This window comes from Diorhabda carinulata, chromosome X (assembly GCF_026250575.1).
Source record: "Diorhabda carinulata isolate Delta chromosome X, icDioCari1.1, whole genome shotgun sequence".
In the NCBI taxonomy this organism is placed as follows: Eukaryota; Metazoa; Arthropoda; class Insecta; order Coleoptera; family Chrysomelidae; genus Diorhabda; species Diorhabda carinulata.
Window position 1 is genome coordinate 7,638,778 of NC_079472.1, and position 18,803 is coordinate 7,657,580.

General features: G+C 33.9%; 2 protein-coding genes across 2 annotated transcripts; both read left to right on the forward strand.

Moving 5' to 3' along the window:
* Positions 1–1,497, forward strand: LOC130901783 (N66 matrix protein-like). The gene is made up of 2 exons (XM_057813380.1): positions 1–294; positions 543–1,497. Exons 1-2 carry the CDS (start codon positions 110–112, stop codon positions 1,279–1,281), a joined length of 924 nt encoding a protein of 307 aa, XP_057669363.1. The 5' UTR covers positions 1–109; the 3' UTR covers positions 1,282–1,497.
* An 8,677-nt stretch (positions 1,498–10,174) lies between these two features.
* Positions 10,175–17,048, forward strand: LOC130902161 (uncharacterized). The gene is made up of 2 exons (XM_057814045.1): positions 10,175–14,059; positions 17,010–17,048. Exons 1-2 carry the CDS (start codon positions 10,175–10,177, stop codon positions 17,046–17,048), a joined length of 3,924 nt encoding a protein of 1,307 aa, XP_057670028.1.
* Positions 17,049–18,803: the final 1,755 nt, after the last annotated feature.

Sequence of the window (18,803 nt, forward strand, 5' to 3'; positions counted from 1 at the left end):
GATAATACATTCGACCTATTAATCAGTAAGGTTGAAAAATTCAAGATTTCATGAATCAGATTATCATAGTTTTATTCTTTGAAGTTGTGTATAATTGAGAGACAAAAAAATGAAGGCCCATATTATATTGGCATTATACATGCTTTATATATTTGACGTAAGCTCTGCTGACAGTGGAGACGATATTAAAGCAAGAGTTGATGCTTTGAATAAAAGAAATCAACAAGGGCTTCCCAATCAAGTAGGAACCCAACGAAATCAACAAGGGCTCCCTAATCAAATAGGGACTCATCAGTAAGTATGATTTTCTGATACTATTTAAGAATCTGTGATACGAATATTTTAATTTCATGTGGTCCAATAGTTTTCTGGAGTACTATATCAATCGTATGAAATAATATACAGTTACTCGATAAATGTAATTTTTTTTATCAATTTTTCTTTTTTGAAATATTTTAGAGGGATAGTGCATAGAGTTAGGAAAATTTGACAACGTATTTTTTTAATTTTCTTCTCTATTGATATACTTAATTTGTTCATAGTAATGGAGTGAAGACATCACTAAACAATACTGAGAACAGATACCCCAACTCAAATGGGAGCTACGGAAACCAAAGCAATCGTCCATTGTATCCAAACATTCAAAGTCAAAACTCACCAAATAATCCAAATGTAGGGAGCTACGGTAATAGACAACCCAGTCAATCAGGCACCAATGAAAATTTACCAAATTTGGGCACCTACGGTAATAAACAACCCAATCAATTAGGTACACAAGGAAATGTTCCAAATCCTAACAATTTCGGTATTCCTTATCAAAACAATAATGGGTTGCCAAGTCAAAATAATTTTGGTATACCTAATCAATTACCTAATTCTGGAAATCAAGGTTATCCTAATCAAGGTAATATGGGATACCCAAATTGGGCTAATCCAGGACTAGGAAATCAAAATACAAAAAGTCCCAATAGTCTTGGTTACTCTAATCAAGGATATGGACAACAAGGTTATGTAAATCCAGGAAATCAAGGTTATCCCAATGCTGGAAATCAACTATACCCCAATGTCGGGAATCAAGGATATCCGATAACTGGAAATCAAGGATATTCCGCCTCTGGAAATCAAGGATATTCTGCCACTGGAAATCAAGGATATCCTGCCACTGGAAATCAAGGATATCCTGCCACTGGAAATCAAGGATATTCTGCCACTGGAAATCAAGGATATCCTGCCACTGGAAATCAAGGAAATGTTGGAGGTTATAAAACTCATCATTATTGATAAGTTTCCATTGAAATGTTTGTTTATATTAATTATTAATAAAATCTAATATATATATATATATATATATATATATATATATATATATATATATATATATATATATATATATATATATATAGGCATGAATTCCATTGAGAACGACACCTGTTTTCAAAACTGTCTGTTCTAAACTTAATGTAGGTCAATAGGTCAATACAGAATGATAGATTTCAATAGACCCGGAGATAGTATTTCATCTGAAGTAAATATCTATTAATAACTGAGTTCAATTTTATACTGTTAAGATCTTTTTATATACATTTCGTGATGATTTGTTTTGATTTTAGGTCCCTCTCCATAGAAACTCAGTTTGACATTTCGACTTACCGTCGGTCGTTAACAAATTAGAACGTGACATTGACAATTTGCGTAATTATATTATTTAATAGATTATCTATACCATGAATATCGAAATAAATATAAAAACAAAATGGAAATATTCTAAGAAGAAAAATCAAGTTTTCCTTAGTTTTTTACATTCCAAAAATATGTAACAGCCATTCATTAAATTATTCAGAATTGCAGTAGAAATTATCAAACTGAATATACATTTCACCTTATCAGTTAGGTCTTCCATATAATTAATAGCTTCCTCGTTCCTATGTATGGGAACCATTTCTAAAAATTCTTTTTTCCGTGTATTAGATTCCGTTCCAAGAATTTCCGAATTGCGTTCGAAGAATTCTCGAATCTTTACAATTATAATAATGTTTATTTGATATTCCATGGTTCTTTAATGGAATTTTATTTGCTTTATCCTATTGATGGCCTTTTCATCTATTTTGTGAATACTGACATGTCTGCCCCATGTAGATAGCGTCACAATAGTTTCAAGGTGTTTGATATATATATTATATATATTTATTGAGATGATTCGATAGTTGGGAAAGTTCTTATACATATGGTATAATAATTATATTGATGGCTTTTACATATTTTTGAAATTGGAAAATTAAGAAAAATTGATTATTCTTTTTTTAAAATCGATTTCCATTTTGTTTTTAATTTATTTTGATATTCATAATTTGATCAATATAACTACGCAAATTGTCTTGTCAAGGCATATTTTGATGAAGACCGAAGCAGGTCGAAACATCAAATTTTCACCCATTTCTTTTAAACTGATTTCTTTTGAAAAGACACCTAAAATCTGGTCAAATTATTTAAGTATTTATGGAAGTATATAGTAGATGGACGTTAATTACGGAAATATCCACTTTGTTTTGAGCTGGTACAGTCATTTTTTAACCAAAAAGGGACCAAAAAAATTAAAGAGGTGATTAGGTGAATATTTAGGTTTTTGATTAAAATGATAATGAGGGGTAACCTCACTTACAAGTAAGGAGATCTTTTTATATATGAAACGTATATATAAAAGGAGTAGAGATTTGGTCGTTTGGAAGGAAAGATTATTGTGAAATTTTCCGTGAATAAATTCTGGATGTGTTTAACTGCTAGTTTATTATGTAAAAAGCAATCACAAAAGGATAAACCCTTTTAGACTCGAGTAATTAGCATGGTGCCTGCCGTGTCGAGTGGCAGGCACCACGCGAATTGATCTTGTATTTATGTAGGTTGTAGTGTACAGGGATGAATTGCCTTGGTAACTGATTCCGCAGGCTTGCACTTCACCAAAAGAAGGAGCAGGATATAGGTAGATAAGTTCTGGGCGTCTGCAGGTGAACTCGGTTCATGAGCTTCGTCTGACGTGTTAGTAGATCTTGTAAATACTGGTTTAGGGGGGATTATGTTGTACAGCTCAGAAGAGCATTTGCCGTAGTAATATCGGTAAAACATAGGAAGGTCGGCGACCTTTCTTCTATGCTCTAAGCTATCGAAGTTTCCGGTCAGCTCTGTATCGCCTATAAGTCGAATTGCTTTTTTCTGTATTCTGTTTTGAGTCGAGTATATATCTCTTAGGTATTTTAGATTAGGTACCAACGATTTTAAAAAGTGAGTTACCTATCTAGAGGTGTATGCGGCTTACCTCTTCTGGCTTTGAAAAGCTTGAATGTAACTACCGCACTCTTTGTTTATGGATTGCCTCGCACTCCCAAAGGAAGTACTGTGGAAAGTTCGGTGGAAAATAATGAGGAATAATTTAGTAGTTTGTAATTTTTTCGATAAACATGAGTCGTAGTTCTTCAAATAAATATATTTCGGACCCTACTTACAGGCAAGATTTTTTTGGTATTGTGGTGGTGTTGGAGTTGGCAATCGTCTTTCGAGCAAGGCTACAAGGGACAGATGAAATGGCTTTTCCCGTCTTATGTAGGGAATAAATGTATTCTAGGAAGTGGGCGTAGAATAAACTTTATTTCATTTTAAATTACAGGCTAAAAGATGAAATTTTGTCACGCAACACTTAGTTAGTTTCTATTGAAACCAATCGGCACAAGCAACTTTAACATTATTTTGACGTCTCCTGTCATTCTCAACATTGTAATATTAAGCCTCTGGAATTTCACTCGTGAATTTCCAAATATCAATAAACTCAAATGATGATAGCAAACAAAAGTTTTTCGATAACTTGAAATACATTAAAAATATTTATGTTATTAGTACAAATTCCAGTCAACAATTGATATAAATTTGGATAAATAGGAAAAAACTGATTGTGTAACGTGTATTTGATAAAAATTTCATGTTACGAGATTTTCGTTACTAATTTATTATGCTGCTTTTCGAAGAATTGAGCTGTTTTGCATATATTTCCTTAAAATATCAAAGATAAAAGCAAAATGTTTGCAAATAATCGAAAAACCTAGTAGAATGATATTAAAATTTCGATTTATATCTCCTCAAGGATTCCGTAACTCAAAACTTTTTTTAATGGGAGAATTAATAGTATCTCTTCTTTCGGTCTTATTGTGTCCCAGCCCAGTATATGCTACAACTATTACAGTTGTAGCAATAAATGCATTTGGGGGCTATAAATATTTGGGCGAGCAGCGAAAGTATGTAAAAAAGAAGGGAAAATCTGAGACAGGTGATTTATGTGGCTGTCCTACACAATTGAGAACTTGAATAATCCTAATATATTAAATATAACTAGAACTAAAACTAAACTAAGAAGTTCAGTTGAGTTCTATTACTTTGGTAACTCTCGAATGATTTTTATTCTATTATAAAATAACATCATTTTATTACTGTGAGAACATAAGAATGGTAAAGCTAAGAGTAATTCTTGTAGATGCTCACCATTCAATTCAATATTCGGATACATCAAAACCTGTATCATACCCATCAAATACATGATAGCGAATAAGGAGAAACTGAGAAAAATATAGCAGACTACCAGTGATTCCACTGGCAAAACCCAGCAAAACTGAACATGTAAAAGGGGCATTGAAAGAATATAATCATCAAGAGATCATGTACTTTCTCCAAACTTGTCTAACACAGAAGACAAAAACTATTCTTTATGGAAACTTAGAAAAATAGTGTAAACACAGACACAAACAACTCTTATCAGAAAAACTGATGGAACCTGGACAAGAAGTGATAAAAAGCCAACACCTTAGGTAAACATCTTAATACAACGTTTCTGCTGAGATTTCTGCTGAAGCCAAAATGTTCATAACCAGCACATTTTATGAGCCGTTTAAGATGAGTTTTCCTATCAATAAGTTTAAGATTACCGAGATCAAAGAAGCAATCGAATATCTGAATAATAACGGCCAAAACATTCGGCAGTTGAAGTAGTTATATACGTATTCAAGGTTGTTCAAAGAGTGGGCTTCTATCCCTCAAAGTGAAATGTTGCTCGAATAGTTTTACTCCCTAATCCCAACAATGATTCAACACAACACTCACTCTAACGTCCATTAAGCTTCCTACTTTCCAAAGGTATTAAACATGATCATAACTGAAGATAATTCATTCCACAAACACACCAATTCGGATTACCACAACAACACAGCACAATAGAACAAGTTCACAGAGTAGTTCAGAACCGCAAAAGAAGCACTGGAAGCAAGAAAGTATTGCAGACCTGATTTTTTCAATGTCTCGAAGTCTTTTTACAAGATGTGGTACCAAAGGCTAATTTGAGAAAAAAATGCCACTTCTAGCATAATACTTAACCGAGAACTTCTTCCAGATAAGGGGGAGTATACACCACTATACATAAAATCCACTATTTTGTAGCTCAAGTAAGTGTCCTCTGACAGACTCTGACTCAGACAATATAACTATCGCAACCTATGTCGATGATACCATCGTCATGGTTTCTCATGAATTCCTAGCGTTCCAGCATGTTTTTAGCCAAGGAAAATCAAAGTTATAAGCTCTAAGTCAACACACATAACATCAACGTTAAGACAGGGCATTGTCCAAACTGTAAGTATGAACAACTCTAAATCACATGAAGAAAACATTTATGGACAAAAAGCCTACAACACAACTACAGAAACATGTACTGGTTTATGACCCGCATCTCTCATCTCAATGTAGACAACAAACTGCTAATTTATAAGTGTGTATTAAACCCTGTTTAGATATATTGTCCTCAAATCTGAGGAACCGCAAGTGATTATCAAAGATATTGAAATTTTCATTTCAATTGTAAAGATTTCTAACTATTTTTGTCATTTAATTTGTTCAAAACATATTTGCTTTTTCTTTTTCAATTCTCTCAAAATTATAAAATAATATATATATATATATATATATATATATATATGTATATGTAAAAAAGTATCTCTAGAAAATTGAACTAAACATCCCAAGTCCCATTATTTTTCATTTAAAACTAATAGGTTGGAATCGATTCATTTTATTTGGGTAAGTGGATTTTTGTTTGGATTTTGTTAGTTATTCCGACACGGTTTCGACGCACTTGTCTTTTTTCTTTGGCCGTCATTTCTTTGTTAGGTTCCGCACAGGACCATCCCCTTGGGCAATAGTCCAGTTACTAGAAATTTTCTGGTGTAATATTGATAATAACAATTTCTTTGGAAATTCAACTTTCCATAGCATTTATTAAAACATTCCTCAATATCTACCCTGTGCCGATGTGTTCTTGAACCCTAGGAGTGAAAGGAAATGAAAACTTTTATGGGCAATGTCACCTCTCAAATCGATAGATTGAATAGTTGTCTGAAAATTTTTTGAATGGATACCTTCCGTGTTCTCACGATTGAAACTGCATTTTTTACTGATGAAATGCCTGTTTTTTGACGTTCTTCTCACAAATGACTCAAATAGCTTCAACATTATCAAGAAATTATTAATAAAAAAATATAGATGATGAAAAAACGCAGAAAATCATGTTTCATTGACCTCCATGAATTATTACCCGTTGAAAAATGGTTAGTTTTCCAAAACATCGGAATATTCTTCAATCAAACGTGATGATAAATTATTTGCATACCAGGACTTTTTCTAAAACTGTGTGTGTTCATGTTTCGTGCTAAAGCAATTATACAGATAAAAATATGTTAAAGCTGTTGAACGAAAAGATATAGAGCAAAAAGTTTTGAATATTAGCTGCCCCAAAATTAAAATTAGGAAGATCCTATAGATCAATCAATTAAAATAGTTGAAGTGAGGTTTGTGATAAGATTTTAAATGGGAGGAATTGTTCCAAAAAAACTTATTTCGAAATTTTCCTTTTCAAATGGATGATTTAAGGGACCTTTCTTTGTCCAATTGATCATAAACTTATTTGAGAGTGTAAACAGACTACTAATAATTCATATTAACTTTATTTCACCGTTGGTGACTGAACTACAAGAAGAAACATGGTTAACATCAATTTTATGATGACATCCTGGATATTTTCGTAATATTCACCCACTAAACGATTACGGGAGCCAAGGATCTGACAGGTGAATCACTGGGGACAAGCGGATTATCTTGTAATCCTTAAGGTAAATGTCTGTTTTGCCTTTCTACTAATTTTGATATTCACCATCCACTCACTCCCACAATAGAGAATATAGAAAAAAAGGTTTGTGAATAATTATTTGTGAAACTGTTCACAGACCATTTCATATATATTCTTGTTGACGAACAAAACAAAAACTAACATTTATTTGAACTAATGACAGCATTTCAACTTCTTCCTACTCCCTTCACTGAACACACGTTTCTGCAAGTTTTACGTTGGTCTAATACAAACCGCACACTGTTTACTTAAGAACGACTCAATAAATCTAATAAGAACGTTGAAAAATATTTTGTTAGTTCGTTTCCTGTGCTGTTGGCTATTTAGTCAATTTTTCATCGTCGTGCAGAGCTTAACGATTCCCCTAAAACTTGACCTCCAGACTAAAATTCCGAAGCATTTTTCCGAACATCATTCATTTATTCTTCTCATTCTTGTCACGAACATAAGTACAGATACCACCCTTCAATTTAATTTCTGTCTGAAGACTCCTGGAGATAGATATAGAGAGGCAAGTAACTTTTTGATATAGTCATTGGCGTGCCATTGAAAATTTATTTTAAATAAATATAAGCAGTTTAGACAATTTAGAAATGCTAGGCAACAGCTCATAGACCAAGTATATTAATTTCTCTAGGACTACATCGATTATGTAAGCCTTCATAACATTATAATATGCACCCCACAAAAATTATCGCATCACTGGTAGGATATTTTTAATACTTAATTTCAGTTTTTTGGGACAATCTGTATAAGTATCAACTCAATAGATATTTCTGGTTTCCTATTATGGGCAAAAAAAAATCATATTTTCTTATAAATTTTTTTTTGAAGCAAAAATACTCCAGTAAATCATTTTTGTCTTGGAGAATGCATTGAGATCGAGAACTTTCTAAGCAAATTGTGTTATTGTATAGTGAAAATTTAAATATATTTTGTTAATAATAGATGTGCGTCAACGTTTAACAAGACATGTGACGAATCAAGAAGCCGCTAGAATCATCGCGCTCATACAAGATGGCCGCAGTCAAAGATACGTCGCCGGGGTAATTGGAGTTCAACAAAGCACCACATTCAGAGTTGTTATTCTCTACCAAGAAACAGGGCAGCCAACCAGTAACTTCGGTAGTACATGATCGTTATTTGAGGTTAACGGCGTTAAGAATTAGACATACCACCGCTCGAAGGCTGCAAACAGATCTGTTGGCTGCTCGTAATGTCCGAATAAGCCTACAAACAATCGAAATATGCTGAGAGAAACAGGTATACAAGCCAGAGTGCTAGTTAGAGGTCCACGTCTTACCAGAGAACATCGAGTAGCCAGATTGGAATTTGATCGAGAACACGCATAATGGAATATTCAAGATTGGTCTAATATTTTATTCACGGATTCACGGATAAATCACGATTTTGTGTGTTCTCATCAGATAGGCGTTTACCAGTATATAGGTGACTTGATTAACGGCACGATCAGGTTAATTTTAGTCAAACTGAAAGCTTTGGTGGTGGCTCTATTATGGTTTGGGGAGGAAATTCTTTAGAGGGTTGTTGCGATTCAACATATGGTAAATACCATAATCGTTAAGACTTTCACAATTTTCTGAAATTTTAGACAATGACAAATGTCGAATGTCCTTTGTACCTTTAAACCCCTAATAAATAACTCTCTCTCCGCAAGAGACCAATCGTTAAATTTCTAAAGTGTCACTAATAACTTTCTCTCAAATAAACACAAAAGCAATTACTATTGAAAACTTTTAAAAACCTTCATTATACTTTTACAAACTATTCCAAGTTCATCTGGTCAACCCTTATACAAACAAAAGAGAAATTTCAAAAAATCTGCTTGAAAAATATAGATTCTTTTTATTGCTTCACGGCAATTAACACAAAATATTACCACGATATTGGGATATTTTTAACCCCCATTTTAGCCCATATAAATAAAATTTAACATTCATGCAAGAGACAGTAAGAGAGCAGAAAGTAACACAGTACAGAACAGTGAGAAAAAAGAATCCACAGTAAACAGAAACTAAACATACAGTGCGCGTTAAAACTAACGAACTATATCTAAATCAACTTAACGATTCTCTCTCACTTATCAAATCATAAAAAATCTTAACCTTACAAACGGGCAAAATTACGATTTACCTGAATAATCAAAATATCTCTCGCGTTACGACGCAACATAAAACGTGCAATTTTCTGTTACTTCGTTCAAGTATACCCGGAGAAATATACATATAAACTTCGCTATCTTTTGTAATCAACTATATATCACTGTGGACATTCTTGTTGATTTATCTTGTTGCTTATTTTGTACATCGATTTACGTGTAATATTGTCGTATTTAAGTGTTTTTATTAAACGTTACTTAAAATTACGACTGGTCCTTCATTCCGCAACCTCGTCGAAGAAAACAACACATCTACTTGGGTGCTGTAGTGAACGACAAACTCGACAGTCCACTTCATCCAACTAGTTCATTACAATCCCCCAAGATTGGTCCTTCGAGCCGGATCTAAACCAGTGCAACTCTAAACTAAACAAAATCTCATACACGTAAATCAAAGTGAACTCTCTCGCTAAGCAAAGTGCAAGAAAGTGAAAAGAACAAGTCATCGAGTGTGCCATCAGAAACATACAACCGATCGAATCATCTATAAACTCACACCTGTAGGCAAGAAACCGCAGGTATCTCTCATCGCTGGATTGGAAACGGTCAGTTTATTCCAATTTATTACTCATCAACATTTCGCTCAAGAAAACTTAAGAAAAAGACATTTATCTTTAAACTCTGTTGAAAAATTGCTTGCAATATTATTCAATTTTATATCTATATATTTAATTGTAAAAACACTGATTTATATAATATATAAAGCATTCCCAGCATCTGATTATATCCGATAAAAATATCATTAACTTTTTCGCTCTTAAACTTAAAATAAACAAACAACAATGGATTTAAAACATTTAATCAGCGAACGTGAATCTATTAAAGGTGAAATCACCAGAATAACTGAACAATTAGAATCAGAATTAAATAGTTTAGATGTCTTTGATCTGGAAATTCTACAAGAGGAAATTATCAAAAACTTTGAACAGTATAAAATCACACAAAATAAAGTAGAAAGTTATACACCCAAAAAAAATGAAAAAGAAATTCCAGATCAAGAAGATAGGAACAAAGTAGAAATTTATTATCGTAAAACTAGGAGTCAATTAGCTAGAGCAATCAAAAAATTAACTATATCTGAAAGTAGTTGTAATGAGTCAGTTAGGGAAAACAGATTAGATTCAAACCACAACTCAGGTACTAGATTACCTGAAATAAAAATAAAAAAGTTTTCAGGAAATCACACTGAATGGGAAAGTTTTTACAACTTGTTCAAAACTAGTGTTCTCGAAAATCCGCAACTAAAATCAGATGCTGAGAAATTATATTATTTAAAAAGTTATTTAGAAAGTGATGCACTACATATTGTAGACGTTTTACAAGTGAACGATAGAAACTTGCAAGTAGCTATAAACTTGTTAAGAGAAACTTATGAAAACAAAACAAAAATTGTACATGTATATTTCTCCGAATTATTGAACATACCGCAGTTAAGTAAGCACAATCCTACCGAACTTTCAAAATTTGCTACTATCTGTAGGCGTAACTGGACACTCCTACAGAATCTTGAGCTTGATCACAAAGTTTTATTAGAGGCATTAATAACTTATCTTTATCAACAAAAATTAGATTATGGTTTCAAAAAAGAGTTTGAAAAATGCAGGAACAGGGATACCTTACCAACAGTAGATGAATTTTTACAATTTCTTAAAGAGGAAATTGAAATACTCGACAATGCCACTGGTAAAACTAGCCAATCGCAAACTTCGCAAAACTCAGTTTCGCACAAGAGGTCACAAAGTAAAGTAGCGTTTCATTCGCAATCACAACCAAAGTTCAATAAAAACTCAAACAATCAATCATCTCATCTTAAGAATAATTCGATTAAACAAAATCAAAACATGAACGGATGCGTTATGTGTTCAGACACTGCACATAAAATTTATACCTGTGAAACATTCCTATCGTTGCCCATTACTAAGCGTAATGAATTTGCCAAAACCAAAACATTGTGTGTAAACTGCTTAGGCACTAGACACAGTGCTGAAACCTGTCTGTCACAGAAGTCATGCTCCCATTGTCATAAAAGACATCATTCTCTTTTACATTTTCAAAACTCACGCAATGTAGAACAAAGGCATTCGTGCAATAACAATTTCAATCCACATAGTAACTCAGACAATTCTCGGTCGCTAAATTCGAATTTCCAACAAAACCCTCAAACTTTTAATTTGGAAAGTCCTATTCAAATTCAGGACAGGCCGTCCACATCTCAAAGCATCCAAGAAAATCAAGCGCGTCCAAATTCGTCTAGCCTATCAGCTCTCTCGATAAAAAACAACTTAGTGTTGTTAGCAACTGCACAAGCAACAATTTATAATCGACAGAATCAACCTGTTAAGGTAAGAATTCTTCTGGATAATGGAAGTCAGAATTCCTTTATCAGCAAAGAACTTGTACAAAAACTCAACTACACCCCGTATAAGAAAATCTTAAACATTTCAGGTATATCTGAAACTAGTACTTTGTCTAACGAAATGTTGGACATAGTGCTACACTCAAATGTTGACCCCTCGAAGAACTTCGAAATCTCTTGTGCTGTACTCGAAAAAATTACCACGACTATTCCGCAAGTGAAAGTGAATGTAGATCACATAACAATTCCTTCGCGGATTGTGAACAAATTAGCTGACAAAACTTTTGCCACACCCGGTAAAATAGATCTGTTAATAGGAGCAGATGTTTATTATGAATTGTTAACTTATGGTCTCATCAAACTAGGTGACGGCCTACCTACTCTCTTTAATACCCATTTGGGTTACGTTATCTCGGGAAGACTGAACTCCCAACAAGAATCAAAAAACCCACACGCTATCTCGCATCATGTAGCCAGTGAAACCGAAGACCCTAACCCGGACACTGAATTACAAAACACTCTCTGCAAATTCTGGGAGATCGAAGAACTCCCAAACCTAAAATCTCTATCAACCGAAGATGAACTGACAGAATTCATCTTCAAAACCACAACTAAAATTCTCCCGAACGGACATTTCCAAGTGGATATTCCGTTAAAGTCCGTCACAGAACACAAAAAGTTAGGTGACTCCCTCGCAGTTGCCAAAAAGAGATTTTTCTCTTTAGAAAAACGCTTACAACAAAATCCCGACCTCTATTCGGAATATAAGAAATTTATTCATGAATACTTATCTCTAGGACATGCGAAATATGTACCACTATCGTCGCAAAATTCACGTTGCGAAAACAAATATTTTATCCCTCACTTGCCAGTTTATCGACAAGACCGAGTTACGACTAAGCTGCGAGTCGTATTTGATGCTTCTTGTAAAACCAACTCTGGTTATTCATTAAACGACATTTGTCTCAAAGGTTATCAAACTCAACCCAACCTATACGACATATTGTGTAGGTTCAGAACCTTCAAATACGCATTGATAGTTGATTTGGAGAAAATGTTCAGACAAATTCGAATAAATCCCAAAGACCTATTCCTCCAAAATATTTTGTGGAGAGACTCAGCAAAAGAACCATTAAAATGCATTGAATTACAAACAATAACTTACGGTATGAATTGTAGTCCATTCCTCTCAACGAGAGTTCTGAATGAGATTGCAAGTACCAATAAACATCTCCCTCTAGCCTCCGACGCTGTTCTTACGCAGACGTATGTAGACGACATTTTAACAGGGTGTGATTCAACCGAATCCCTTGAAAAACTCTATTTGGAACTTAAATCAATGCTTGAACCAGCTGGTTTCCACTTGCACAAGTGGGGATCTAACTCTCAAACCTTTCTAAAAAAGATATCGCAGACTCGAATAACTGAATTTGACATAAATTTAGATCAATCTCCGTCTAAAGTCTTAGGCGTAAAATGGAATCCCATAAGTGATGAGTTCCAAATATCGGTACCCACTGAACTCGTCAGTGAGGACAATATCACCAAGAGAAATATCTTATCACACATTTCACAGTGCTACGATCCTCTGGGGTTTGTAAACCCCGCTATCGTTAAGGGAAAAATGCTAATGCAAAAAATCTGGAAATTAAAGTGCAACTGGGATGATAAGATCACCGACAAAGAAATAAATAGGAAATGGCAAGAATTTCTAAGCACCATCTGCCAAATCAAGGACTTAAAAATTCCTCGTCTTATCTTCAATAACAAAGAAATAAGCAAAATCGAACTTCACTCCTTTTCAGATGCGAGTACTGAAGCGTACGGCGCATGTGTCTACATTAGAACTATCTACACTGATAAAACAGTTTCATGTGTACTGATATCAGCAAAATCACGCGTCGCACCTCTGAAAACTATCACAATTCCCAGACTTGAACTCTGTGGAATGCTATTATCCGCGAACCTGACTCAAGGAGTCAAAAACATTTTGGAACCTAAAGTCGACATAAACTCAGTTAACTTATGGACGGACTCTCAAATTGCACTGTGTTGGTGCAAAAGCCACCCAAGTCGATGGTCGACATTCGTATCAAACAGAGTAGCGAAAATACAAGCGCTAACAACAAATTTCCAATGGCGGCACGTAGGATCAAGCGATAATCCCGCTGACCTGCTGTCGCGTGGAAAATTCACACCTGAAATCTACTCCATGTGGTTTAATGGACCCAAATTCCTCAATGAGTTCAGTTCAGGTTTCCCCCAATACGAGATTAATAAGAATCTCGTCAACGTACCTGAGGAAAGAAAGGTATCCCTGCCAACCATTTCCGAACAATGTAACTTATGGCAAAACACCTTTTCACGCTTCTCTTCATTTTCCAAATTACATCGCACAGTGGCGTACGTCCTACGATTTACACACAATTCGAGAAACAAAGAAAGTCAATTCAAAGGACCTCTGTCAGTCAGGGAACTAAATTCATCATTAAACTTCATTATCAAAAAAGTTCAAAATCAGTCCTTTTCAATAGAAATAGCGGAACTTTCAAAAAATGAAAACTTATCAAATAAACAACTTATATCCTTAAAACCATTTCTAGATACATCCGGCTATCTCCGTGTCGGAGGTAGACTGGAAAACGCTGAAATATCCTTTGACCAAAAACACCCTATCTTCCCGCTATCGCGCTTTCTTTCTTAAATGAAGCAGAGACTTCATTTCCGGCGGGAGAATGTTGCGATTCAACATATGGTAAATACCATAATCGTTAAGACTTTCACAATTTTCTGAAATTTTAGACAATGACAAATGTCGAATGTCCTTTGTACCTTTAAACCCCTAATAAATAACTCTCTCTCCGCAAGAGACCAATCGTTAAATTTCTAAAGTGTCACTAATAACTTTCTCTCAAATAAACACAAAAGCAATTACTATTGAAAACTTTTAAAAACCTTCATTATACTTTTACAAACTATTCCAAGTTCATCTGGTCAACCCTTATACAAACAAAAGAGAAATTTCAAAAAATCTGCTTGAAAAATATAGATTCTTTTTATTGCTTCACGGCAATTAACACAAAATATTACCACGATATTGGGATATTTTTAACCCCCATTTTAGCCCATATAAATAAAATTTAACATTCATGCAAGAGACAGTAAGAGAGCAGAAAGTAACACAGTACAGAACAGTGAGAAAAAAGAATCCACAGTAAACAGAAACTAAACATACAGTGCGCGTTAAAACTAACGAACTATATCTAAATCAACTTAACGATTCTCTCTCACTTATCAAATCATAAAAAATCTTAACCTTACAAACGGGCAAAATTACGATTTACCTGAATAATCAAAATATCTCTCGCGTTACGACGCAACATAAAACGTGCAATTTTCTGTTACTTCGTTCAAGTATACCCGGAGAAATATACATATAAACTTCGCTATCTTTTGTAATCAACTATATATCACTGTGGACATTCTTGTTGATTTATCTTGTTGCTTATTTTGTACATCGATTTACGTGTAATATTGTCGTATTTAAGTGTTTTTATTAAACGTTACTTAAAATTACGACTGGTCCTTCATTCCGCAACCTCGTCGAAGAAAACAACACATCTACTTGGGTGCTGTAGTGAACGACAAACTCGACAGTCCACTTCATCCAACTAGTTCATTACAATCCCCCAAGAAGGGTCGTACGGAGTTAGTACCAGTTAAAGATGGAAGACTTTAATGCTGACAGATACATAACCAATATCCTAGAACCCCATGTAGTGCCCTATATGCCTCATATCGGTGAAAACTCTGTGCTAATGCACGATGATGCTCGTCCACACGCTGCTAGAGTGGTTCGGCAGTACTTAGAAGAGGTCAAGATACCCACCCTGAATTGGCCTGCACGTAGCCCGGACCTTAACCGAATAGAGCATGTCTGGGACCATCTAGGATGGCAAAATCAGCAGTAGCCAGCACCAATAAGAACACTAGATGATCTTCAAATTGTTCTTTTTAACTTCTGGGTAAACATGCCGCAAGGATACGTCCAGAACCTGTTGAGAAGCCTTCCAAGACGAATGGAAGCTGTAATTAGAGCGAGGGGCGGCAACTGACGCTATCAGAAATTCATTGGCTGGTTTTAGTTAATTTTTTTGTATAGATATTTTGTACAATTTTTTTGATACTTCTATGTTTTGGTAAATCAAACTTTTTGTCCTTTATTGATTAAACTGATATAAAATAAATGTTGCGAAAGGCGTATCTATTGGTGTTTTAATTCGTAATAATAATAAAATTCGAAAAACAGGCAACACATTTAAAATATTTAAAAAATAATGAGTAATGCGATAATTTTTGTGGGGTGTATATTATCCACATGTATCCATAACAAATTCGTTCTATTGTTACTTGGAGAAGCAAAAGATACGGTAAGAGTAAAGAATTATAAACGATTCTATATACTAAAAAATACGAACTGCCACTGTAAAGAAAGGAAACGAAATATATTATTCAATGCAAATGATGAGATGGCATCTTTGAAATTATCAGCTGTAGGTGTTCGTTGGGGACATTTTGATTTCTTATCGGGGTTATTAGGCATACAAAAACCAGTAAAATTCACTACTTCCGTGTAGAATTTGTTTTATAGGCGCTTCCTTAAAACTCACCGTTATTTTGCAGTTGGAATTCTTCGGTAAGTTTTACAGTCTTTCAAGTGAGGATAGATAAAGGATATGTATATAATTATATCTGTTTAGGAAGGAAGGATTCTGGTAGGATCATTTTGGTGATTGTGAATGGAGGGAATGTTTTCTGGTGAGTGTCATTTATTAATTGAACAATCGTCAATACTGCTACTAGCGAACAGTCCCAAATTCCTAGAATAAGAATATAAGAAATGATATCAGAATTCTCAACAATTTCCTCTCTCTACTGAAAGCAATTTGAATTGTGACAATTATGTAGCCTAGTCCAAAATGATTTTCAATGATATTCATCCCTTGGACGGAATTATTATTCACAAAGGAGTACTTTAGAATATGGTAGGTAACCAATGATTACCAAAAAAATGTTATATGCATCAATCATATTTTGAAAATAGTAACAAGGTATTGGTTCAATCAAAAATAGAGGTATAAGATCAGGGCTATGTGAAAAGTTTCCGATCTCAACCTGAAGATATCAGCGTTCATTAATATGAGAAATATCTATGCCTATGCGTTATATTATTATATATTATATTATTACTAAAATTTTAGCCATTTAGGCCGTTTAGATTATATTTGACAGGTCAGTAGTTGTGAAAATTTTTCTGAATATGCAGAGAACTATTGAAGAATGATCATTAAATAATTAAATATTTGTTTTTGAATGTAAGAAAACTCTGCACCATCATTAAAAACTGTAAAATTTTAGACAGCTGTATTCAAACAAGGCCGTACCAGCATAGTATGTGTTAGGGATGACCTAAAACTGTGACAACCAGCGATATCATAGAGAACATTCATCAAGAAGTACTGGATGATCTTGGATTGAGGTTTGAGATACAAGAGACTATAGGCTTATGAGAAGAGCAAAAGCGCAAATGACAACTGAAGAATTTGGTATTTGTAACGTAACCGCAAATTACGTACCGCTTTTGCTTACTTTGGACCAAAAATGATGGCGAATGGTTTCTCTGATATAGGATAGCGTTCATCGACTAGCTTCAAATAGGAAAAAACAGATAAGTAAAAAGCAACGTTGCTTGATAGGGTAGAGAGAAAAATATGACATATTTTGAGGTTTTCCATCAGGACAACGCACCTGTCAGACGATGATGGCCAGTTCGAATTGGCTCACCACCCACTATATTCACATTTGCATAACGCAGATTTTCCTCAAAGGACGACGTTATGGCATACTCAAACGCCTATTTTGTGGAACTATTATTAGGAAAGAGACAAAGCTGAAAAATGGAAATAATTGAGGAAAAAAAAATGTTTTGTTCATTTGCTAGGTAAGGAGCTTTTCAGACAAGCTACGTGTGTACTAAATTGAAAGCAGTGGTGATAGCATTGTTCTAAAAAATACTCCATAAAGCTCCTATAACCATTTATCCTACAAGCCAGCGTTTTTAGTTCTCGAAACTACAGTAAAAAAAATTGAATTATGATGATGCATTATCGAACTAAAGCTATTGGCGAAAACCCGAAATATTTTTCCAGTATAACTGCAATAGGATTTTTAGATAATTATAATCCTGTAGCAACAATTCATAGTATTATTATTTAAACTAAACGTTTTCTTTTCAAAAATCAGAAGGTAATAATTATATTTCACAAGCATATTGGTGCTTGACAAAATATTGAAAATAAACCGGCAAGTACGTGCTTTGAATTTATGTATCGAGAAGTTATATATTTGTTATTCTACAAATTTAAAGGTAACATTTTCACTAGTTTATTATGCGTTTTTTGAAACTTTGATTATTTTTAAGATTTATACCACTTCAAACATATTCCTCTCTTTTAGTGTTTAACTATGTCTTAAAAAAAATTATCCACAGATGTTTTTGAAGAAAATTTCCTCTCTCTTGTTTAAACTTATCAAAAAAGTGAAAAAATTGTCACCGGAAAATTGAAAAGTTTAGAGCCGCTTAGCGCAAATGGCTGAATTTCGATATAAATTTCGAAAGCTCTGAATCTAACAAAGCAGTTTGTTGCTTCTGGTCATCTCACAATTTATTTTCAATCAAAATCTGATAGACCAAAAAGGAAAGAAGCTGTATATTTACACGAAAAGGAGAATTTTTAGAAATGGTTCACATTCATAAGGACGTTAATTTTGTTAAAAAAATGCCAAGATTTCTAAAGAATTTCTCACAAATGGGCAACTTTATGTGTTGATAAATAAAGCACTCATATCAATGAAGCAATGATATCATTGTAAGTTACACGTTTCGGGTTTTGAGTAGATTATGACATCATTTATATCTGCCATAAGTACTAGAAAATAACAAGGACAAAAGGGGAGTTAACGATGCCAATTCTATGTAAATGTGCTGGAAAACG

Excerpts from the sequence above, each read along its gene's own strand:
- LOC130901783 (XM_057813380.1), top strand. The coding sequence starts at position 110 with ATGAAGGCCCATATTATATTGGCATTATACATGCTTTATATATTTGAC. Across the intron at positions 295-542 it reads AATCAAATAGGGACTCATCA|TAATGGAGTGAAGACATCAC; the intron begins GTAAGTATGATT and ends ATTTGTTCATAG.
- LOC130902161 (XM_057814045.1), top strand. The coding sequence starts at position 10,175 with ATGGATTTAAAACATTTAATCAGCGAACGTGAATCTATTAAAGGTGAA. Across the intron at positions 14,060-17,009 it reads ACGTACCTGAGGAAAGAAAG|CCATTTAGGCCGTTTAGATT; the intron begins GTATCCCTGCCA and ends CTAAAATTTTAG.